The sequence below is a fragment of the Musca domestica genome, unplaced genomic scaffold, assembly GCF_030504385.1.
Source record: "Musca domestica strain aabys unplaced genomic scaffold, Musca_domestica.polishedcontigs.V.1.1 50, whole genome shotgun sequence".
NCBI lineage: Eukaryota > Metazoa > Arthropoda > Insecta > Diptera > Muscidae > Musca > Musca domestica.
Window position 1 is genome coordinate 4520335 of NW_026712347.1, and position 26567 is coordinate 4546901.

Consider the following 26567-nt stretch of genomic DNA (forward strand, 5'->3'; position numbering starts at 1 on the left):
ACATTTATTCACTCTTATTTAATATATTTTCCATAAGTCTAGTATTGAATCTTTTGGCCTTGCCCACCCACACAAAGAACCCCACTCTCATACATAGCAGCAACAAAAAGTTTACATTGATTCTCAATTTATTTTTGAACACAACTCCATATCACACAGATGACAGCTTATGTGGCATAAATGTCTACTGGCTTTGGATATTCGTTGCTGTTACTTCTACTGTTTTTTTTTGATGTTGCTGTTGTTGGTGTTTGATTTTTCTTGTCGTTTCGATTTTCTTTGTCATTTTAAATGTCAATTATTTAAGTTTGATTTTCATTCACTACACCACAGCAATAGTGTGGGAGGGTGAGGGTGTATTGGGGTGATTATTTCGTTTGTAACTAGTCGGAATATTTATTTTTAAACATTGCTGGCAACCATTGTGATATTTATTTTTGAAATAGGGCCCAGAACGATTTTATAAAATTTAATCCCATTGTTACAATCACTTCCTGAGTCGATTTATGCATGTCAGTAGGTCTGTCCATATATTTTCGTAAACAAAATGCAGGTCGCATTTATTATCCGATTGAGATGAAAATTTCCAAACAATATTTGTTTGTCCCAAGGACGCACCCTACTAAAATTGGTGGGAATCGGTTCAGATTTGGATATAGCTCCAATATATATCTTCAACCGATTTCGGGTTAATTGTGCACTAAATGGCCAATATTTGTCCAAATGGCCTGAAATTTGGTACATCTGACCGAATTCAGTTTAGAAGCAAGTACATCAAAATTGGTGAAAATCAGTCCAGATATAGCTATAGCTCCCATATATATATGTTTCATCTGATTTGGTGTTTAAGTCCCTCACATTAGTAGTATGCACTCCACAAGAATGATATTTGGACCAGATATCAGATACAGTTCAGAAATGCCTCTGGTAAATTTTATCGAGATCGGCTCAGATTTGGATATAGCTCCCATATATATCTTCAACCGATTTCGGGTTAATTATGCACCAAGTGGCTAATATAAGTCTAAATGACCTGAATTTTGTTACATCCCAAAGAGTTCAGTTCAGAAGTAAGTACATCAAATTTTGAGAAAATCGGTTCAGATAGATATAGCTCCCATATATGTTTCATCCGATTTGGGGTTAAAAGTTCCTCATAGGTCCACAAGACCTATGCAGATATCTATTAGGGCTCGGAAATACCTTTGCCAAATTTTATCGAGATCGGCTAAGATTTGGATATAATCCTTAATCCGATTACAGGTTTATTGTGCATCATCGCTTATATCAGCCCAAACGGAGTGAATTTCAGTACGTACGTGAATTTCGGAACGTATACCCTCCACCGTAGTATGGAGGGTATATTAAGTTTGTAACTCCGTTTGTTCGCCTAGAAATATACACTTAAGACACCACAAACTATATATTCTTGATCAGCATAAAATTTTATGTCGATTTAGCGATATCCGTCTATCCTTCTGTCCGTCTGTGGAAATCACTCTAGCTTTCGAACGAAATTAAATAGGTTGATAAAATTGTTCTAAGATGTCTGCAAGACTTTTGGTATTGATAATGGGCCATGTAGGTCCACGTTTTGGTATAGCCCCCATTTCATGATACCTCCCTTTTTCGGTATTTTGGTGATTTAAGCGACATTATTCACCGGAATTGTTTCCAATTTATAATTTAAAATTCGTAATCGATACAACAGGCTATGACAGAAAATTGTCCGTGCAGGTCCTCGTCTTCATATAGCCCCCATATAACGATACCTCCCAATATTCGGTATTTTGATCATTTTAGCGTCATTATTCACCGGAATTGTTTCAAATTTGGTATTTGAAGTTCGTAATGGATACCACAGCCTAAGACAGAAAATTGTCTGTGCAGATTCACGTCTTCGTATAGCCCCCATATAATGGTGCCTCCCTATATTCGGTAAGACCAACATTATTCACCGATTTTTTTCAATTTTCGCATTTGAATATTGTAATGGCTTACGAAAAAGTTGCCTATGCAGGTCCACATCGTGTATAGAACCTAACAGCTACATTCGGTATTTTTAAGATTTCAACAGAATTTTTAATGGATTTTATTTATTTATTTTTTTTTTTTTTTTGAAAATTGCCATATTCGTTCCCAATGGTGTAGGGTATTAAAAGTTCGGCCAGGCCGAACTTACAACTGTTTTTTCTTATTTTAATATAACCCTTCTCGAAGTGATGTTATGCACTCTATACCAATGTTATTTGGCATAAAAGATAAAAATTTCTCTGTCAAGTTTAGTGAAAATCGATTCAGAATTGGATATGCCTCCCATATATATGTTCGGTCTGAAACCAAATTATAACTGCTCTAAAGCCAAAGGTTGATAGGTGGTATGATACTACTTCAAATAAATTATTTTATTACGGGAACTCTACTAAAAATGCATTATGGTGTAGGGAGGTAAAAGCTTCAGAATGGGATATAGCTATCATGTAAAATTGAAACCGATATCATGTTTATGGAGCACCAAATCTTCCCAAACAAAATGGATCTTAGCAGACAGTGTCAAATTAACATTTTGAAGTTGGTCTGTTAATTTCAGTGAAATACGGTTCACATGTAACTATAACTCCCATACATAGGTTTTATTTGGGGTGTAGAGCCTAAAAGTATGCTATAAATCTAATTATAAGTTGAATAGCTCACTTTACATATGACTCTAACATAATGTCTCAACTATCCTCAATACCTCTCACTTGCAACTCACTAACCACATTGTCTTGTGTCTGATACCTCCAACAATCACTTCACTTTTTATTTCTATACATTTTGTTATTTTTCTCCATTCCAAGCCCTCCTCTTCCCTCACACTCCCATCTCTGCTTGTGGTCATTGTTGTTATCAAGTTGATTTCATTGAATTATTTTGTGTAGTAAAATGTCATAGTTTAGTTAATGTATTTGACAGTTGTCATTTATTTGGAAATACAAAAAGTTATTTGTATCATCATCATCTTCAACAGCAGAAGTACCAACAACAGGAATAACAACGAAAACAACATTCAATGCAAATTTCTAAAACTTAAATTGGCTACAAACAAATCAATTCAAGTGTGGACACCAATACAACTACAAATCAATGGATAATACCTTTTTGAAGTGTGAACCCTTATGTTTTGTATCGATGGGGCAAATTTAATCCTTTGCATTTGGCTATCTGGTGTTGAAAGGAAATTATGACAACAACAAAAATGTCAATAAATCAATTTACATTTTTTTGGGTTCGTGTGTGAATTTGGAAATTTTGATATGTGTAAGGTTTTTGTGGGAAATGTGGAAATGTTTTGTGTTTAGATGACATTTTATTTTTCAAATCTGAAAAAACGAAAAATGAAATCTATCTCAAAAAAAAAAATAAATAAATAAATATATAATATAATGGCGCCCAACGAGGGGCATGGTCATCCAAAAAAAAACTTTTTTTATTCAAGGAGCCTGTACACACGTAATGTAGGGATGCGACGCTTATGGTCACCAGTTCCAGACGATAATTTGTGAAATATATGTAAATGTAATCTATTTCAAAAAGTTATGAATTATGAAGCATCAAATTGAAGCCCACTAAATAATGGCGCCCAACGTGGGGAACGTTCATTCAAATTAATATTTTATTTGTTTATTATTATTAATGTAAGGAAGAGACGCTAACGATCATCAGTTTCGCTGCTGAATCAATCAATCCTGAATCAATATTAAAATGGGGGCCAAAGAACAATTCCAATATAGTTCATACTTGGACTTTCCCTATTCATATTTCAATTGGGAATTTTTTTAATTACATTTTTTTAATTACATATTTTTAATTACAAATGAGATCATAAATTTTTAAAATCTTCGAAATTTGAGGAGGAGGATTTGATCTTTTTCCAACTCTTGCCATGATAACGGAATAAGTTTTCTAAAAAAGATTCCCCTATTTGGGTTACCAGTAGACATTGGGGAAAATTCAGGTTTGCTAAAAATTATCGGATTTTCCCAAAGGTAGGCATTTTGTACCCTGATTCTGAGAAAGTATTTTTTTTTTCTTGGGGGACGGACCCGAATATTTTCCCCGAAAGTCCAGGCCTGGGTTAAACCGATATGGACAATATGGGTATCATTTGAAAGCATATGCAAATACCTATGCCATAAGTTATGGTTATTTTAAAAGACTTTTGGCGAATTCTTAAAAAAATCCGGACCAGTAGATACAGGGAAACAACTCTAGTCAAGTAAAAACTCTTTTTGATTTTTTGCAGAGATATCCTGATTCTGAGAAAATATATTTTTCTTTGGGACGGACTCGGAAACCCGGATATTTGAATCGAAAGCCCGGGTCCAAGGCCCGGGTTAGACTTGAACCTACTAATGCAGGCAACACGGGTATCATTTGAAAGCTTATGAAAATACCTATCCCATACGGAGTCAAATGTTATGGGGTTTTTAAAATGTCTTTGGGGGAATTTTAAAAAATCCGGTTTCAAAAACCAGTAATTTCGATTCAACTCCCGAACAGTTTGATATAACTCCATCATGTGACAATTCGTTGGATAGGTATTTTCATTAGCTTTCCTACCTACCTACCTACTTATATTTTCTATATCGGTTTAGGAGGTCCGGGTCTAACCCGGGTCTTGGATCCGGGTCAATATCCGGTTTTCCGGTTCCGTCTCCCAAGAAAATATACTTTTCGGGGTACGGCCCCCGAAATAAAACTACTTTTCCGGTACAAATTAATTCCTCTGGAATAAAATTCGAGAGTTTTTACTAAACTGGAGTTAAACTGCAACCAACTTCAGACTGCAGTCATTTCTAAGCCACTCGTCCGACAGCTGTTAAAATTATTTCGGTGACAGCTTGTTACATTGTTCACAACCGTACAAAAGCATTTTGCTGAGAATTTTCAAGAAAAAAAAAAGTTATTCGTGATGGAATTCACTTTCTTTCTCTCACCCTGTAAAATGACCCTATTGGCGACTGGCTTAAGGGCTAATATTTTTCGACCAAAATAATCCTCGTATTGCTATCTGTAATATCGCCGAAAACACTATATACCTACAATTTAAGGATTCCAAGGAATCGTTATCCAAAATTTTTCAGAAAATGTGGAAGAGGGGGGAATTTGACCCTCTGTTTAGGTTACATTGCGATTTAAATTTAGAAAACGCCGATACACATATCTTTTTTTTTCAGTTTTTCTTTTATAATCTGCTAGATTTTTTCAGTAAATATTTTTTGTGTTGAACAGTGTGAGAAAAGATATATTGGAAATTTTATCGGATGGAGGATTTGTTACACGCCATAAAGGAATTGTAGATATGTTTCAATTCAAAATTAAAAATTCGCGCCAAACTTTTTTATAAGAATCTGATATCTCTTTTTGCACCTTTCCAGTTGTGAATTGAAACATTTTTATACCCTCCACCTTGGAAAGGAGGGTATATTAACTTTTTCATTCCGTTTGTAACATCCTTAAATATTCGTCTTAGACCCCATAAAGTATATATATTCATAATCAGCATAAAATTCTAAGTCGATTTAACGATGTCCGTCTGTCTGTCTGTCTGTTGAAATCACGATACAGCCCACATTATTTGACGTAGAGCGCCAAAATTTAGCAGAGCTATTTGCATTGTGTCTAGGATGGTTGGTATTGAAAATGAGAAATATCGGTCCACGTTCTGGCATAGTCCCCATATAACGGTACCTCCCGATATTCGGTATTTTGATGATTTATGCCACATTTTTTTACGGATTTGTCTGGAAATTGGTATTTGTAGGTCATAACGGGTCCCTGAGCGTGTGGCAAAACATTGCATGTATAGGTCCACGTTGTTGTATAGCCCCCATATTTTTTTTTGCCACATCTTTTCACGGATTTGTCTAAAAATGTGGGTCATAATGGGTTCCAGCTCCGGTGGCGAAACATTGCATGCATGGGTCCATGATTTGATATAGCCCCCATATAACGGTACATCCCGATATTCGGTATTTTTATGGTTTTTGCCACATTTTTTCACTGATTTGTCTAAAAATTGGTATTTGTGGGTCATAATGGGTCCTAATTCGTGTAGCGAAACATTGTAATTATAGGTCCACGTTTTGGTATAGCCCCCATATAACGGTACCTCCCGATATTCGGTAATTTTATGGTTTTTGTCACATTTCTTCTAATGTTTCTTTTACCCTAAGGTGGAGGGTATTAAAAGTTTGGCCCGGCCGAACTTAATGTTTTTTACTTGTTAAAATTCCTCTATGGTGGTTGAGCTATTTTAATGCGGCCATTCATATGGCTGGCCCATTGGTTGAAGGAATAATTTGGCTGGAATTTTTGTTTTTGTTATTGGAGCCTGGGAGTGAGTGGCATTCATCATTAGTGAGCCATCTTAAGTGCATGATGCATCCCATCTACAAGGTCTTCGTAGTAGTCTCATTCAAAAGAGTATCAACAAAATAACTACCAATATGCACTGTGGTGGCAGGCAGGCAGGTTGCCTGGTTTGTTGCCTACTCTTGCCTGGCAAACAATGAGTTTGAAAGTGCATGGATAGATAGATGGACGGTTAGATTGCATTGAGTAAGTGTGGGTACGTCACCAATGCCGTCTGATGGACGGAGTTTAATTTTCTTCATTTTCTTCTTAACACTGGCATGAGCTACTACGGCCAATATCATGCTCGGTAGCCTGAATGACAGCAGCATCAACGCCATGAAACCCATCATCGTCATCACTGACTTTTCTTGGTCTGTTTTTCTCTTTGCGATGTTACTCCTTTCATTTTTTAATTTTATGATCCATTTGTGAATGTATTGTTGTTTCCCTTTACCATTTTCTTCTCATTATGTTTTGTCCATTCCATTTTATATCAGTTTGAAACAAAGTTTTCTTATTGTCGGAAGTGTGTGTTCGGAGAAAATGAATGAAAAAAGAAACTAAAGAAGTGAAAAGTGTTAGATTTTTATTTAACCAGCTGAAGACACATTGCCAATGGGAATTAACTGCAAGTGAATGTGTCTTTTTTAAATGGAATATTTAATGATATTTTTTTCTTTAAATTTAAAAATTTAAATTTAGTAAAGTTCGGTTTTCTACTTTCCACCATAGAAAAAATTAAAGCAAAGTTGGCCATAAAATCCACAAAACTGGGACACCGTACAGGGTGAGATGGAACAACTGCAACCAACTTCAGACTGCTGTTATTTCTAAGCCACTCGTCCGACAGCTGTTAAAATTATTCCAGTGATAGCTCATAATATTGTTTAAAAGCGTACAAAAGCATTTTGGTGAGAACTTTCCAGAAAAAAAGTTATTCCTGATGGAATTCAAGCGTGATAGTGTAATATCTTCACATTTGGCTGAAAAACCACAAGTGGCTATCGTTAGAGCACTCCAGCATTTAAATGTGAATAAATATTTTGTGTCTCGTACCATCGCTCGTTACCGTGGTACTGGTAGCGTAGCCCGACGTCAAGTAAGTGTACGGAAGAAAACAGCAACATCAGCAGAAATGGTTCAAAAAGTAAAGAAGCGACTTGATCGAAATCCGCGTCGCAGTGGCCGAAAATGGCTGGTAAGGAGAACATATCGCAATATTCTATTCGGCAAATATTGAAAAAATGAGCTCGGGGTAAAGCCATTGAAATTCCAAGAAGTGCAAGAACTTACACCGCAACAGAAAGAAAATAGGCTTAAAAAAGCTAAAGAGTTGCTTCGCTTGGCCGAAAGTGGTGAACTGTCGAATTTGGTTTTCTCCGATGAGAAAAGTTTCCTTGTCCAGCAGTTTGTAAACAAACAAAATGATCGTTTTTACTTGCCAAAGAGGTCAGCTGAAAATGTGCACCTTCGGTTGGACACCAGAACTCAAGCACCGGCCATGGTGATGGTGTGAGCCGCCATAACAGCCGATGGTCGCTTTCCGCTCGTTTTAATCGACTGTGGCATCAGAATAAATGCCGAATATTACCGCGAAAATATTCTGGAGGGTGTATTAAAGCCTTCGGCACGCAAACATTTTGGTTGCAGACCTTGGACTTTCCAACAGGAATCAGCACGCGCCACCAAAGAATGGTTACAAAATGAGGTTCCTTGCTTCATTTCCAGTGCACAATGGCCACCATAATCTCCGGATACCAATCTGTTGGAATATTGTGTCTGAAGTATTTTGGAAAGCAAGGTTGGCACCAAACAATATCGATCACCTCAAGCAAGCGCTTCGCCGGGAATGGGCCAATATAACGCAGAGCAACATTCAGGCAGCGTGTGATGGTTACATTTAACGTTTGAAGGCCATAACTCTTGCCAAAGGTTACCAATTCGAACAAATCTAAATTTATTCAAAAATTTGATGCTATTTCCGACATTTTTTGCTTTCATTCAATAAAATTATAAAATAATGTAAAAATTATGCTTTTGACTTTGTTGCAGTTTTTTTATCTCACCCTGTATACTTATGCATCTGAAGAATTCATTTGACCACCGATTGCACTTGAAGATAATGTATTCCACGTCTTTCATCCCTTGCTCTTCGTATACTGAATGACGTGCTGCATCGAGTCTATACCAGCTAAAAACCCACCTCCATTCACCTGGGGGTTATGCTCCACCTTTGAACCGCTTTTGCAGTACTTTGAAGTGGACCTCTTGGAAGTGGTGCTTATAAAACAATATATCTATATTGAACCGCTTTACTTTTTTAAGGAGGAAATAACTAGGTCTGCCTTCTCTTCTTAGATAATTCCCGAATTTTGCTATCGATTCCCAAGCTCTTTCACTTCAACAACATTTTTTCCATGATTTTCCTTACAGATGTCTGATTCTAAGCGACTTCGTTCATTTGACCAGAGATTGCACTTGAAAGAAATGTGTTACACGTCGTTAATTTTTTGCTCTTCTTCGTATGTATAGAAAGAGATGAGCTACATTGGGTCTATATCGTCAAAAAACACACATCCTTTTACCCCGAGAATAACACTCTACTCCGGGACTACTTTGGCATTACTTTAAAGTAGACCCCCTGTGGAGAGCTTCTAACCAATGTGTCTATTTCGAACCTGCGACCAGGCGTCGTATTATTTTTGTGTGAGTAAATATCTAGGTCTGCCTTCCTCTTACGGAGAAAATAGTCCACCAATTTCGCTATCTCTTCACACCATTTTTCCTGAGCTGCTTCTGACCAATGTCGCTAGTTTCCCAATCTCTCTTTCTCTTCACACCATATTTTCTGTGCTGCTTCTGACCAATGTCTCTATTTTGAACCTGCGTTCAGGCAATGACCCATATCTTCTTCGTATATACAGAATGAGAGCTGCATTTAACGATTTCATAAGATAGTTAGACTAGATAAGCAATTTTCCCCTATAAATGACAATATGGCTCTTCTATGTTTATACATAATAGGGAGCTGCATTTAACCATTTTGTGTAGGTAACTCCGCGAGAAACCTTGACTTGATAGCATATGAGTTACGTTGAATTTAACCTCCCCATGTTTTCAGCTCTTCCACCTCAGTACTTCCGGAATTAGTTTGTGCGGATAGTAGTTTATCGCTCTAGACTTAATCCTTAGAACAGGAGCCCATATTTTCGACCCGTGCAGCAGTATACTATTACTCGTCTCCATGATAATATCACTCTTCATAAGTAAAGGTCGTTTGTTAGGTTGTGATGTTTTTGCTTGATGTTTGTTCTGGAAATCCTTCGTTACTTAACGATCTTTTTATTGGTAAAATTTATTTACTAATAATTAAATTGTATTATTTTTCCTTAAATCCTAAAAATAATACATAGATCCTTCCTTGCGTAGTCATTTCCTTTCATTTCCTACATCTCCTTTACAAGATTTGCTCATCCAAAAGCAATGGCTGTAATGTGTATGAAAAAAACGTTGCCATCTATTATTCCATCGCTCAGAGACAGAAAATTTCTGCTTTTGAGAGTCATATTTTTTCAACTGTGGATATTTGAAACTTCTATAATTCCAAAGACTTAGAAGTCCCGTTTAAACTTCAAGCAAATCTGATGATTTGGAAATTTTTGCGAATTAAATTTCAAAAAACAAAAAAGCCATGGATACTCCATGGATATTCATGCAAAACTAAAAAAGCAAATCACACAATCAATTGCACCCAACCCAAACAAAACCACAAACACAATCTCTTCATACCCAAAACTGTGATGGTCTCAACAAAACAAAAACAGTGATCCAAAGGAAAACGCGGGCAGCATAAAGCTTCCTCCTTTTCCCCACCTCACTATCTATACTACACACCAACAACAATACCAATAATTATGCCAAACAACAACGACGGGCATATGGTAACGGGAGTGCAAGAGCAATTTTATAACACGAAGAGAGAGAACATGTTTCTACGAGAGCGTGAGAGATAGTGAGTGCGAGAACAATAAGTGCACTGTACTTCGACATACACTTAAAGTTCACTGTTCCTAAACGAAAATAGATGAAAACAATAAAAACAAAAAATATGAAGCAAAACAAAACAAAAACACTAAAAACCGAGTATCTGTGCGACGAAATTAAATTTGTGCTGTACCCGTTTTCCAAAAGTAAAACACAAAATAAAACCAACAAACAAACATAGCGTATTTATGCCAAGGAGAATGTGGATAGAAAGAGGTGTCTTCACGTATTTTAATGGATAAATAAAAACTCCTACAATGCCATTTATAAGGCTTCATAGAAAATTTGAATTTGCATGTGAAATATAAAGTGAAAAGTTTGAAGCAAATAAGGACTGAGGTTCTTATATGAGAGTTGGTCGAAATTATGTTTGGACATTAAACACACCGAAAATTAGGAGGCACCGTGCATATTTGCACATTTGAAAGGGAGCGGCATCTTCTAGGTTTTATACCTTAAACCATAAGATGGTCAGGGTATTATGTCTTTGTGCATTTCTTTGTAACAGGCGAAAAGGGAACGAGATAGACCCATAGTCCCTTTTGATGATCTGCATAGAATCAAATCATCAGTCGATTTATGCATGTCCGTCTGTCCATTTATTTTTGTAAACAAAGTACAGGTCGGATTTATTACCCGATCCAGATAAAATTTTGCACAAGTCATTTGTTTGACCCACGGACGAACTCTATTGAAATTGGAGATAATCGGTTAAAATTTAAATCTAGCTCCCATATATATCTTCGTACGATTTTCCTTCTACTGTGCACCAAAGGTATATTATCAGCCAAATAGTATGAAATTTTGCTTTTACGACCAAATTAAGCCTGGAAATAAATATACCAAAGTTGATCAAAATCGCTTCAGATATAGCTATAGCTCCCACATATATTTTTCATCCGATTTGATATTTTTGTCCTCCGCAGACGTAATATGCACTCTGTAACAATGATATTTGGGGAAATATATCAAATGCAGCACAAAAATACCTTTCCAATTTTTTGGAGATCTGTTCAGTTTTGGATATAGCTCACATATATATTTTCGTCTGATTTGGCTTTTATTGTGCACCAAACGTGTAATATTAGCCCAAATGGGGTGGAATTTGGCATTTACGACCAAATTGAACATAGAAACAAATATGTCAAATTTCGTGAAAATCGATTCAGATACAGCTATAGCCCCAATATACATTTTTGATCCGATTTGTTATAATTGTTATTTGTTATATAAAGTCTTCTGAATATGCAAAGGAGTGTAAAGTATCATAAAGTCGATCTCGCCCGACTTTTAGACTTCCTTTAATGGTTTTTTGTAAGAAATAAATCTTGTAGGTATAAATAAAACTTGTGACGTCAGTACTAGAAAGAATATAATACAGAAGCATCGTGAAGGAAGATCATGTAGACAGATAGCATCAGTCTTAAGTGTCCAAAATCAGGGTGCTCAACGTGAGGTCTTAGAGTCGTTTTTTGTGATTTTGCCATCAGCAGACACTGAATGGAAACGGGTGTTATTTTCCGATGATACAAAAATCTATAGAATCTGTCCGGATTGGAAAAATGTGTACGTCACCCTAAGTGCACTGAGTACAATACTAAATATATCCATACTACTCTTAAACACGGCAGTGGATCCATTATATAACATGGATATTTCAGCAGTATAACGATCCGAAGCACCTATTCTGTCTCGTGAAGAAATTGTGGTGGTCCGTGAGAGTTCATATAGTCCAGTGCCTCAATTCAAGTTCTATGAAACTTTTATAAAGAGAAAGAAATGTCAAATGAAAGAAATAGAAATACGAATATTTTTCATTTTATATTTTCATTGACCATGAATCCAGCACCAGATCTTAACCCTGTTGGAAACATATGGAAAACTCACTTATGCACAGAAAATTTTCTATCACAGACTGTAGGAACTTCCTAAACTAGCTAAAATCATCAGAATACGGAATATAGGATTGTTAAGACAATTATACAAAGACAATTTCATGTCACAGGTTTTAGTACCCATTAGGAACTTCAAATACGAAATTTGAAACAACTTCGGTGAATAATGTCGCTAAAATTATCAAAATACCGAATACAGGGAAGACGTAGGCCTGCATAAACAATTGTTCGTCATTGATTGAATTACGAACATTAGATATTAAATTTGAAATAACTCTAGTGAATAATGCCCCTAAAATCATCAAAATACCGAATATCGGGGGGTACCATTGTATGGGGGCTATACGATATCGTGGACCTACATAGCATATCTTCGAACTTGACCTGCCTTATTTCGGAATGGCGAACTTAATATGCCCTCCATATTATGTATGGATTCCTGAATATGCATCTTGGCAATGGGATGTTGTCCAAGGTATAATTAGGATATAACGTTACCTTCTTAATTCTATCATCCACTATACCTTAACTTTTATTTATTCACGGAGCTTCATAGCTTCCAGTGCATCTACAAAATTATACACATCAATATGTTCATAATTTCTTAATTTAAGGTTCTTAGCAAGACAGAAATATATGTAAAATGCCCCTTTGCCTATGTGGGTGCTTTAAAGTGTACGACACCTCTTGTCATTCCAAGTCTCCCGTTGTGGTGGAAATTGTGTTTGTCCGCAAGGTATTAATAACATCATCTCCCTCGCTGTTTGCCGGACCCATGTTTAAGCGCAAAAAGCAACGAATTAAAAAATACTAAATAAAGCAATTAAAATTATTGCTGGCATTGGAGGGATAGACAAATGGACGGACGGACAATTATATCTAATTGGCTAAATAAAATTTATCATAAGCTAGAGACAACAAATTAATTAGAAATAATTTAATAATTTTCAAAATATGGCAAAATGAAATGCATTTTGCGTAGCGAAAGAAAATTAGAAATTAAATTAGGGAAATCAAAATAGCAACACAGGTGTACAGTTAAATATCCATACACCCTAAGCCAAACGATTAACTATATGTTTTAATATCAACTATAACTTTTTTATATTAATTTCAGCAGGGTTATTAACTTGTTTGCTGCTATCGACGCCTTCTCTTTTATAAGATTTTCCTTATTTTTGAAAGTTGACCTATCATCCAGAATTTAAGCGTGATGGTGTGATTTCTTTATATATGGCTGGAAAACCACAAGTGGCTATCGTTAGAGCACTTCAGCATTTAAATGTGAATGAATCTTTTGTGTCTCGTACCATCGCTCGTCACCGTGATGGTAGCGTAGCCCGACGTCAAGGAAGTGGACGGAAGAAAACAGCAACATCAGCAGAAACTGTTCGAAAAGTAAAGAAGCGACTTGATCGAAACCCGCGTCGCTGTGGCCGAAAAGTGGCTCGTGAGCTGCACATATCGGAATATTCCATTCGGAAAAAATTGAATTGAAAAATTAAAGCCATTGAAATTCCATAATGTGCAAGAACTTACACCGCAACAGTAACAGTAAGAAAATCGACTCAAAAGAGCTAAAGAGTTGCTTCGCTTGGCCGAAAATGGTGAACTGCCGAAATTGGTTATCTCCGATGAGAAAACATTCGTTGTCCAGCAGATTGTTAACAAACAAACTGATCGTGATTACTTGCCAAAAAGGTCAGCTGAAAATGTGCACCTGCGGATAGCAACCAGAACTCAAGCACAGGCCATGGTGATGGTGTGGGCCTCCATAACTACCGATGGTCCCTCTTCACTCGTATTAATCGACCGTGACATCAGAATAAATACCGGATATTATAGCGAAAATATTTTGGAGGGTGTATTTAATCCTTGGGCACGCAAACATTTTTGCCGCAGACCTTGGACATTCCAACAGGGCTCAGCACTATCACACTCAGCACGCGCCACCCAAGAATGGTTACAAAATGAGGTTCCTCGCTTCACCTCAAGCCCACAATGGCCACCAAAATCTCCGGATACCAATCCGTTGGACTATTGTATCTGGAGTATTTTGGAAAGCAAGGTTGGCACTAAAAAATACCAAAGTTTCGATCACCTCAAGCAAGCTCTTTTCCGGGAATGGGCCAAAATACCGCAGAGCTACATTTGGGCAGCGTGCGACGGTTTCATTGGCCGTTTGAAGGCTACAATTCATGTCAAATGTGACCAATTCGAACAAATCTGAACTTAATCTAAAATTTGATGCTATTTCCGACATTTTTTGCTTTCATTCAATAAAATTTAAAAAATGTAAAAATTATGTTTGACTTTGTTGCAGTTTTTTTTTTTCTCATAAAACCGTTCAAAACAAAATATTTACCTTGAGAGATGAGAAGTATATTTTACGGCAGATCAAAAAGGATCCAGTTTTGTGTGCGCCGAAGCTCGCAAAAATTGCTGGATTGGGGAAAGTATGTTGCCCTCAAACTATAATGAATATACTGCATAAGTCGAATTACAATGGAAAAATAGGCATAAACCTCTAAACACCTAGCGAAATGAAGAAGATTGCGATTTGCCAGAGAGCACATATCGAAAGATTTTTCATTTGGAATGAATGTGCTGTTCAGAGACGAGACAAAATTCAACCTTTTTGGTTCTAACGGCAGACTTTATGTATGGAGAAAGGCAAATGAACCGCTCCTTGTCAAAAATATTAAGCCTACAGTAAAGCATCGTGGGGAGGGGGGTCAGTAATGGTGTGGGGTTCATTTCCGCCTCTGAACCTGGTGTATTGCCTTTTTTTTGAAGGTATTATGGATCAGACTATGTATCTTACCATTTTAAAAGAAATTTTGCCACTCTGTAAGGAAAAGCTCGGCCTTGGCGAAGGTTATTATTTTTATCAAGACAATGATCCGAAGCACAAGGCTGTCATGGCTGCTATATAATTGTCCCCACGTCATGGATACACCAGCCCACAGTCCAGACATAATCCCTATAGAGAATTTATGGAGCTATCTCGATAGAAAAATCCGCTAGCATACCATATCTGGTAAAGAAGATTTGAAGAAAGTTTTGTTGGAAGAATGGCAAAAAATTGAACCAAGCTTCTGCGAAATAACTTGTTAAGAGCATGTCAAATAGGCTACAAATGGAAAAACAGTAAAGGAATGCATATAAAATATAAATGTCTAGAAATACTTAAAATTATACGAAGTGTACGAGCTTGACTGTGACATTGAAATATGATCTCTTTTAATATTTATTTATTTTTTACTTTAAATGAATTAAAATATTATGTTTTTTTTTTTTTTTGCTTTTTAATTTACTTACATAGTGTACTAATAAAATGTAAAAAAAACATTTTTTGTGAATTTTGATTTTTGGAATTTAAAAGAAAAATAAAAAATTTTCTTCAGCGAGTTTCGAGTTTCGCTTGGAGCTACGGTAATTCTTCTAAATGTTCTCCTTTTCTAAGATGTCAAATGCAGCTTTATTGTGGTCGTCAAATAAAATTTATGGTTTCTTGAGATACGCTTCGGATGTTTCTTTTAATTTCCTATGCAAATTATTATCATCGCAGAGCTTGTATTACAAAATCCTCAATCAAAATTTCGAAATTATGTATAATTATTCTCCCAAGAAGTACAGCTTAGTCTATGTCTGCCAGCAGCAGACTAAATCTTTGTTTACACATACCTCACATGTAAACAGAATAGTCAGCTTCTCGAGTTGATTTGAGTTGCATTAATTTACGCTCTATTCAAAGTATCATAATTCAGTCTGTACGTCCGTTCATCCGTCCGACCGTTCGTCTATCCGTCGGGTCTATACATTCATTTTTTCCCGTCTGCCTGTCAGCCGGTTTGATAGATACTATCTGAGTTATCACCATTGAGAATTGAGAGGTAATATTGCATTGCAAGTCGGAATTGTTAGGCTCCCAACACAATTCATTCTGCACGTGCATGAACAACAACAAAAACAACTGTAGAGAGGGTAAGCGGTAAATGTATAGATGTTCGAACGAACGTATCTCAAAAACTCTCTGAGCAAATATCATACCATGTGTGGTTTGTTGATGCTGTTTGAAGGTTGGTTTGATTTCTTGCCTGAGCATGTTCATTTGGTAGCTGCTCTTGGTTGCATCCCGTTCGTTTGCTTGTAGGTTGCCTTTGTTTTTGCTTCGTGTGTGTTATTCTCTTTTTCAATTCGAATGTTGCACGTTTCTCGTTGTTTCGTTTGTTGGGTTCACGAAGTGGCTGTAGCCACCCAAGTCTGTGTTATTGTTGCTTTGGTTTGATAGAACAGAGTTTTGGTTGTGTGTTCTTTTCTCTCCTTCCATTGATTTCGGCTCTCTCAATACCTGGCTTAATTTATTTATAAATGGGTTTTAAACAAAAGTGCGGTTTGTTAGCTGTAGCAACACACACCGTAAAACGTGATTTATTTTAGATTTTGTTTCCGCTTTATAATCAAATTCAAATTTTATACACTTTAGTGCGAATTGCTGGTACTATTCTTTTTTTTTTGTTCTTTGTTTTGATTTTGAGTTTTGTTTTTGCTGCTGGGTAGGTATATGGAGAAATGCTAGACTTTATAGTGAATTTCAGCCTGGGTTATTTAAAATGATACCAAATCGGAAATTTGTGAAGTCAACCCAATATAAGTGGACAAAAAGACATTAGCAATTGCCAAATGCATCGGAATGAGAAAAAGTTCGGAAAAACTCCTTCCAGAGCAAAATAAGAAGAGCGATGGTCCAGTTTATGATTTAAATATTATAGATAAAATATCAAATAAAGGGAGACGTTCAGTATCAATGCACCTCCCTCCTCAGCTGCGTTCGTTCGTAAACTTTAAATGGCAATCTAGATGGAACTAAAGCTGGAATGGGCTCATAACTTTCAGGTTTATCCCGGATGTTACATTCACCACGAATAATTCCGATTTTAATTTTTTGTCTGCATATAAGGAATTTGTTGGCCGGACATAGGTCCGTCAATTCATTTCTGCATTGGAGAAACCTTTCTGTCACAGAAGCGTGTACGTGAGGGGCTGCAGTCGAGGGCTGCCTGTATGTGTGGGAAAAGTGTCATCAGTATGAGAATCCCAGAAATCTGGATTCCATGGGTATCTCCAATATATGTCAATGGGCAATGGGATGTAGACGCAAATTCTTCTCTAACTCCAATCATTTTAGTCTCAGGGAATGTGTAATTTCAATATTCGTAGAGCGTCAGTTTAACGTAGGACGTCTTGTAAATAATGAATAGGTTCGCGCATTTAACACGGAGGTTACCTGTTCCAATGGGACAGAAACTGGTACTAACTGGGTTACGAGATCTGGGGAATCTCAACTGTCTGTCTCATCATCAAAACAAATCGTTTTAAACTTTGTCGGGAGAGGTGAAAAGGCATCGCTCCTCACAAATGAGAAAGATACGTCCATGTTAACGTCGTAATTAGACCTCAGTGAAGCACTGATCCTGTCTCAAACTCTCTCTCTCTCTCTCTCCCGAGTTGTATGGAACAAAAACAGGTAGAGGTAGTTCCAAAACGATCGGATGGAATGTCAGAGTCCCTTGATAAGAAAATCCACACTGACTATAGGCGCATATATTTACCACGGAGGGAGACCTGTCCAATGGAACAAAATCAGAAAGCAAATCGATCAGACAACGATTGTTTTTTTCTGTTGCGTATCCCAGGGAATCTCAACTATTTGCCTCGTTATCACCACAGATCGTTTTAATCTTTGTCGGGGGCACTTCGTTAGCCAGCAGCAGAGCGGTTGTATAAGACTCGCTCCTCGTGGTGAGAAAGCTACATCCATGTAAACGTGGTCACTAGACAGCTCCATCAGTATAGCACTTGCGCTGCACCAATTCTATTCCCTAAGCATGCCTCAAACTTTCTCTCATTTTGGGTGACTAGTCTTGTGTTGTATAGATTGAAATAGTTTCGAAATCTGATCGGAGTTAGTGTCAGGAGCCCCTAAATAAGTAAATCTAGCCTAACTATAGGCGCACATATTTGCTACGAAAGGTTGTTTGATCGATGGGACAAAAACTGGAAGTAACTCGGTTACGAAATCTGACCACAATTGATTTTCCTCGTAGAAAATCCCGGGGAATTTCAACTATCTGCTAGTCGCCACCACAGATCGTTTTAATCAAAGTCTTGGTGAGAAAGCTACATCCATGTAAACGTGATACCTAGACTTTTCCACCAGTGTAGCACTTGCGCTGCACTCGTTCTTTTCCCTAATCGTGCCTTAAACTTTCTCTCATTTTGAGTAACCTGTCCTGTGTTGTATGAAACAAAAATAGGATGTAGCAGTTTCGATCGGAGTTAGTGTCAGGAGCCCCTAAATAAGTAAATCTAGCCTAACTATAGGCGCACATATTTGCTACGAAAGGTTGTTTGATCGATGGGACAAAAACTGGAAGTAACTCGGTTACGAAAACTGACCACAATTGATTTTCCTCGTAGAAAATCCCAGGGAATCTCAACTATCTGCTAGTCGCCACCACAGATCGTTTTAATCATAGTCGTGGTGAGAAAGCTACATCCATGTAAACGTGATACCTAGACTTTTCCACCAGTGTAGCACTTGCGCTGCACTCGTTCTTTTCCCTAATCGTGCCTTAAACTTTCTCTCATTTTGAGTAACCTGTCCTGTGTTGTATGAAACAAAAATAGGATGTAGCAGTTTCGAAGTCTGACCAGAGTTGATGTCAGAAGCAACTCTCTGACGGAAATCTCAACTCTCTGGCCTCACAGATCTTTGTCGGAGCATTACTTCCTCCTCGTAGTGAGAAAGCTACGTCCATGTAAACGTGGTTATTAGACTGCTCCATCAGAGTAGCTGTACCGGTTCTATTCCCTAATCATGTCTTAAACTTTCTCTCATTTTGGGTGACCAGTGCTATGTTGTATGGAACAAAAACCGACAACAATTCATTAACCTGGTAGGGAACCTTAACTCCCTGCCTCGTCATCATCGTTTTATTTGTTTCGTTTTCATTTTTGTTTGGTACACTTCGTTCACCAGCATCGGATTCATGCCTTTAACTTTCTTACATTTTGGGTGACTAGTCCTGTGTTGTATGGAATAAAAATATATTGAAATAGTTTCGAAGTCCGATCGGAGTTAGTGTCAGGAGCCCCTAGATAATTAAATCTAGCCTGACTATAGGCGCACATATTTGCTACGAAAGGTTATTTAATTGATGGAACAAAAACTGGAGATCTCAATTAATCTTTGTCGGGGACACTTCGTTAGCCAGCAGCAGAACGGAAGAGTTGAATTGACCTCGCTCCTTGCAGTGAGAAACCTACGTCCATGTAAACCTGGTTAATAGACTGCTCCACCAGTATATGACTTGTCGTTCTTTTCCCTTATCATGCCTAAAACTTTCTCTCATTTTGGATGACCAGTCCTGTGTTGTATGATATAAAAACAGATAGTAGATGTTTCGATGTCTGATCGGAACGAGTGTCAGGAGACCCTAGATATATAGATCTAGCCTGACAATAGGAGCATATATTTGCCAAGGAGGGTTACCTGGAGGATGTGACAAAAACTGGAAGTAATTCGGCTACGAGATCTGACTGTTCCCTTTTCGTGCCTAGAGTTGTATGGAACAAAAATAGAGTGTGTGTGAGTATGAGGAAACCCGTCAGGATCTGACTATAGAGAACAAAAATAGGTTGTAATAGTTTCGAAGTCTGACCGGTGTGCATGTCAGGAGTTCCTAGATATGTAAACCTAAACGCTATAGAGAGGCCCCTGTTTTAGCGCAATGCGGCGTCTTGAAATTCGTTTCGATGTGGAATTGTCTTCTCAGCTGGGTGCTGTGACCCATGGAGCAGCAGAGATATAATATAGTGATCACTCATAGATTTAGGGAAGATAAACCTCGATCTTCAAGGGTTGATTGAATGAAAATTGTCGGAGGACTCAACAAGTTTCTACCGCAAAAACGACCTAAAAAATTGATCCTGGCCACAGATTACACAAAAGTTCCTAGATATGTAAACCTAAACGCTATAGAGAAGCCCCTGTTTTGGTGCAATGCGGCGTCTAGAAACTCGTTTCGAGCAGCAGAGATGTAAGATAGTCATGAATCTTAGATCTTCAAGGGTTGATTGAATGAGAATTGCCGGAGGATTAAACAAGTTCCCACGGCGAAAACAACCTCAATAATCGATCCTGGCCACAGCTCAACTAAAGCCAAACAAATATTTTTAAAATCTACCAATTATAGGTTGCAGATCACTTTTGATTATCAATTACCAAGAACTGAGTGGATATGAAGGCCAATTTAAGAACAAATACCTTAAAAGCCTTTTCAAAATCGGTCTTCCGAGTCAAATTTATGGAAATTTATCAAATAAAGATTTCAGATCACGTTCGACTGGCAATTGTCGTCAAAATTGAACCTTAAACACCGAGAAGCTTGTAAATCAAAAAAAAAAAAAAACAGAATAAAAAAAATAAAGAAACTAATGCAGAAGCAGTGAATACAGGATCAAGTCTCTTTTAACGCTTGACATCCAATAACCCGTAATCCTTATCACTCATCAAAGAAACAGGAGAACAACTCCCTGAGGCGGAGAATCCTTCTTAGAATTACTGTCTCTGAGACGCAGTGATCTGAGAGCATCCAACTAACAGTCCCCTACGGGACAGAAAAAGAAAAATTTCATAAGAAAGTCAGATTCGACAGATATTCAAGACCCTGGTCATGAGCGAATGTTCAGCGAAAGAAGGTGGTTGTTTATCAAAGACCGTCTGAGCGATATTGCTTTCTCGAAACATAGAGGGGAAGGGAGTGAGAGAAATATCGTGTTCATCCTGTTCGACAGGATTTTTCTGTGAAATCTTCGAGAAAAACATGATCTCACTTCTGTGACATTTTATGAGATTCTCTTCGAGAGAGTTTGTGGCCCAAATTCTCGCTGTCTCTAGTCTTGGGCCCGTTGAGTGGTCAGATGCCGACAAACGGTGGGAAAAAAGTACATCGCTCTGGAATAGATGCGACTCATTCTCTCAAGGACATCTGTGACATTTTATGAGATTCACCTCGAGAACGTTTTGTTAGTGTGGTTACCCAAATCCTCGCTTTCTCTTGTTTGGGAGCCGTTGACTGATCAGCTGTAAAGAATGATGACCTTGTCATTAAAACACCAACACTTCGGTCTGGAATGAATTCGACTCATTCTCAACTTCTTTCTCTCGAGGAGATTCATTACGAGACATTTTCATAAAAAAAAATAATGTACGAGAACCATTTTCAGTTCGAAGTTTCACCCGCCGAAGCCATATATGAATTCCCCATAAAATCAAAGCAGAATAATATAAAAATTTTCAGGAAAAATCTCATTCCGACTTACCACATGAACACTGCTTTGCAGATTGCTGGACAACATTGTTGTGGCGCTTTCTGTGGGTTTCTTCTCCGTCTTTTTGGCCGTCCGCTTGTTCTTGCTCTCGAGGAAGCGTTTCTGCAGAGCACTCGTCTCATGATTCTGTGCCTCGCACACCGTGCTGAATGTCTGTTCGTAGCGTGGCACACAATCGGTTTGACGGCGTCGATAATTTTCCATGCGGCGTCGCAAACGTTCGAACATTTGTTGGCGTTTCGGTGGCACAATGTCACCCATGAGTCCACCGCCCTGGGGCGAGGGCACGGCATTGAGGCCGTTGTTGTTAAGGCCCTGAGACTGCTGCTGTTGTTGCTGCTGTTGCGAGGGCATGCCCGAATTTGTGTTTGTTTGGCCAGAGCCGCCAGTTCCGTTGCCGCCAGGTCCAAGGCCGCCGCCAATTGCGCATCCTGGACTGGAATTTGTTGCAGCATTTGATTGATGATAGGGCGAACGTTGCGTTTGTTGTTGCTGTTGCACCTGGATCTGTTGCTGTTGCACATTGTGAACGTGTTGTTGCTGTGATGCCTGTAACTGTTGTTGTTGTTGCTGCTGCTGCTGTTGCAAATGTAAGCTGATGTTTTGATGTTGCTGCAGTTGTTGTTGATGATGTTGCAAATGTTGCTGCTGCTGCAATTGAATATTCAATTGATGTTGCTGGTGTTGTTGGTGGCGTTGTTGTTGCTGCTGCTGCTGTTGTTGTTGGGCGGCTGCCTGATTGGCGCTCTGGTACACTGGAAGACCTCCTGCATCCATAAAGAACAAATTTTCCTCAACGTTTTGTTGCTCTTTGTTGCTGCTGCTGGATTTTCAATTGGGCGCCAACTATTTATGTGTATCTAATTATATTCTGCCAAAACTTCGCCGTGGCGTAGAAACGAAGTTAGGGCTGTTAATTTTTTTAATAAATTGTAAGTAATTTTTATTTTACAATTTCAATCATTTGAGGTTTTGTTCTATGTTGTAGTAGTTTCTTTTTTTAAATAATACTCTAGGTTGTCTTTGGGCAAGTTGTTTGTTTTTAATATTTTATTGAAGTTTCTTGTCTTTTTTTCAAGATTCTTGGATTGCTTCTGATTTTTCTTAGGCCGTCATTTATTGCTTAGACTTTGTCTTGTTTGTTTTGACTTCCTTTTTTAAGAAGATGTTCCTCAGTCCATTTTAATCTTTACTCTGGCTGGGAGGGCGTCTTATTTATTGTAAGCTTTACTCGATATATTTACATTGAAAAACGTACATGGTGGAAATATTATTATTGTACAATTAGACGTCATTTTTTTAATATCTGCAAAATAAAAAAAAGTTAGTTACACAGTTATTGGGTGGATACATTTTTCGAAAAAAAATAAACCAGGCTATCTTTATTGTGGACAAATATACGATATTGAAATGATTTATTAACAGCTTATAATGATCTTTTTAAAGCTACTTAGAGATTTGTACAGGGTGAGATACAAAAAATCTGCAACAAAATCAAACGCCATATTTTTTACATTTTTTTTTTTTTAATTTTATTGAATGGAAGCAAAAAATGTCGGAAATAGCATCAAATTTTAGAATAAGTTTAGATTTGTTCGAATTGGTCACTTTTGGCACGAATTATGGCTTCCAAACGGCCAATGAAACCGTCACACGCTGCCCGAATGTTGCTCTGCGGTATTTTGGCCTATTCCCGGCGAAGCGCTTGCTTGAGGTGATCGACACTTTGGTATTTTTTAGTGCCAACCTTGCTTTCCAAAAAACTCCAGACACAATAGTCCAACGGATTGGTATCCGGAGGTTTTGATGGCAATTTTGCGCTAGAAATGAAGCAAGGAACCCCATTTTGTAACCATTCTTGGCGTGTGCTGAGTCCTGTTGGAATGTCCAAGGTCAGCGGCCAAAATTTTTTCTGATGCCACGGTCGAATATGCTGTTATGGCGGCCCACACCACACCATGGTCGGCGCTTGAGTTCTGGTGACCAACCGAAGGTGCACACTTTCAGCTGACCTCTTTGGCAAGTAAACACGACCATTTTGTTTGTTTACAAACTGCTGGACAACGAATGTTTTCTCATTGGAGAAAACAAAATTCGGCAGTTCAGCACTTTCGGCCAAGCGAAGCAACTGTTATTTTCTGTTGCGGTGTAAGTTCTTGCACTTTTTGGAATTTCAATGGCTTTACCCAGAGCTCATTTTTCAACATTTGACGAATGGAATATTGCGATGTGTTCAGATCATGATCCATTTTTCGGCCACTGTGACGCGGGTTTCGATCAAGTGGCTTCTTTACTTTTCGAACCATTTCTGCTGATGTTGCTGTTTTTCCGTCCACTTTCTTGACGTCAGGCTACGCTACCAGTATCATGGTAACGAAGGATGGTACGAGACACCAAAGATTTATTCACATTTAAATGCTGGAGTGCTCTTGTGGTTTTCCAGCCAAATATAAAGAAATCATACTATCACGCTTAAATTCCATCACGAATAACTTTTTTTCTGGAAAGTTCTCACCAATATGCCTTTGTACGCTTGTAAACAATATAATCAGCTGTCACTGGAATAACTTTAACAGCTGTCGGACGAGTGGCTTATAAATGACAGCAGTCTGAAGTTGGTTGCAGTTTTTTTAAATGGTTTAGTAACAGCTTTAAAGCTAGTAATAGATTTGTACATCGACTTTTGCTGTTGTTAAGCTCATACGCCGTTCGCAAGTCGACACATCCGAGGATAGACCTTTAGCCTCCAGTCAAGAACTGGATCCTAGACAAAATTATAGCTGGTTTCAACCAGCAACCAAGCCGTTTTCATCGATGATTGATAGAGAACCAAAGGCAAATTGCTCGGAATATTTGAATCGCAGCAATGCACGAAACCAAGCTCAATTAAACCTGCCTTTCTGATGCAGAAAGGATCGCACCTAAAGTGAAGGTCGGAGATTACCGTTCTTGTTACACCACTGTGTTCAATACAGCCCTATCTCTCGCTTGAGCTAGTCTCTAGTGATCCATCCATGGAATGTATGGTGGTAGCAGTCAAGTGTAGGACTATCGAGGTAGAGGTGCTTAATGTGTATATCCCGCCGATTAAAAGCTGTGAACCGCGTTATTTGCCAACAATTTTAATACCTGAATGAGTTGTGGCATTCCGTCCTAGTTAATGAGCGGAGGAGATCAGCGCAGGAAGAACATATTGACTGCTCCACATTCTGCACGGTAAACGTGGCCACCACCCGAATAAGAAGAGAATGTAACAGTTCACAAGGCAGGAACATCCGTTTCTGTTTCCCAGCGGAGACACGCGGGACCTGCAAATGAGCGAGATGATATCATCGTTCCAAACCTACTGATCACAGAATCAGTGAATTGACAGTGAAAGTTAACCGGTTGGTACTGGAAACATTGGAACCGATATGAGGTAGCTGTGGGTTACAGTTAAAACGCTCTCGAACCTCTAAAAAAATGATAATATGACGTCAGTCTCTTTCAACGACGCAACGGTGGCTGTCAGACCCTTTCCTGCCGAGGAGGCACCACTACAGTTTACGATGGGTGATTTTGCAAATGTCATCCGAAACGCTAAGTCATCCTGATCGTTAGGGTTCAGACAGAGTCTCAATGTGGAAACAGCTGAATACGCAGGGAGTTGAATACCTGACAAAAGTTCCCAACCTGTCGTTAGCCAGCCACATAGTTCTCGAAGCCCTGAAAATGGGCCTGATTGATGCCGCTATTGAAGCCAGGCAAAGATGCCAGAAAATGCAAATCTTACAGACCAATTTCGCTTGTGTCTCCGTGGAATCCCGGAATAAGAAGCCCAAACCCCGTAGAGTGAAACAGTGATATAAAAATATCCGCCACTAAATCAACGGCCATACTCTTTACCACATGGTCTGCAAAGATGAGAACAGAGCTGAAATATAATACCAGGGGTCACAGCTATCAGCAACAAAATGAAATATAGGAACAAGATCCTCAAGGCGCTAACCGGCAGCACTTAGGGTGCGGACAAGTAGACGTAGTTGACCTCTTTAGAAGTAGATTAACAAATATGGGTATTATTTTTGAAATTAGACTGGCAGTTGATGTTGGCCCCCTTGTGGGAGCATGGCGGTGGCTGTGATTCATACCCAATTCGGGAAGAATGTGGAGTTGTATTATCATCCGCGTGCCTCAACCATGGAAAGGCAGGGGGTTAGATAGGCTCCGCTCCTAACCAAGGAGGTAATCACGTCCAAATACGTGCGAGCGAATTGGTACTCACTTTTGTGAGGCTGTTGGTAAACGCATTGTATTCAGCCGGTACTAAAACCACTGTGAGATAGACCGCAAAATAGAGGCTCAATTAAAAACCACACACAGGTATACCGATGTTCATTTCCTACATCAAGTGTCTCGTTTCGGCTTCTTTTAGAAATAATATTGTGGCAGATGGATTTGATCTGGGAAAAGGTACTACAGTGTCTAGTGACTCAGATTCTAGGTCCGTCCGTCTGCCTGTATGTGGAAATCACTCTAGCTTCCGAACGAATTGAAGTAGGTTCATAAAATTTTACTCAAATGTGTGTTTGGTCTGCAGGAGCTATGAGGATGAGCTATAAGGTTAACGTTTAGGTATATCCCCCACTTAACTGTACCTCCCAATAGTCGGTATTTTGATGATGTTAGCGACATTACTCACCGGAATGGTTTCAAATTTCGTAATGCACTTCGTAATGGGTACTATAGTCTATGACAGAAAATAATCTATGCTAGTACAAGTCTTCTTATAGCCCCCATATAACTGTACCTCACTATATCCAGTATTTTCGACATTACTTTTCGGAAATA

General features: G+C 38.3%; 1 protein-coding gene across 3 annotated transcripts in view; it reads right to left on the reverse strand.

The window, feature by feature from the left end:
* The window catches only part of LOC101889302 (neurogenic protein mastermind), a 425563-nt gene that overhangs the window by 239433 nt on the left and 159563 nt on the right, over positions 1-26567 (reverse strand). For all 3 annotated transcript variants that reach the window (XM_059128470.1, XM_059128469.1, XM_011293632.3), the window contains one exon: positions 21729-23043. In XM_059128470.1, coding sequence (XP_058984453.1) covers positions 21729-22514 — 786 coding nt within the window. In that variant the 5' untranslated portion in view covers positions 22515-23043. The remainder of the gene's footprint in view (positions 1-21728; positions 23044-26567) is intronic.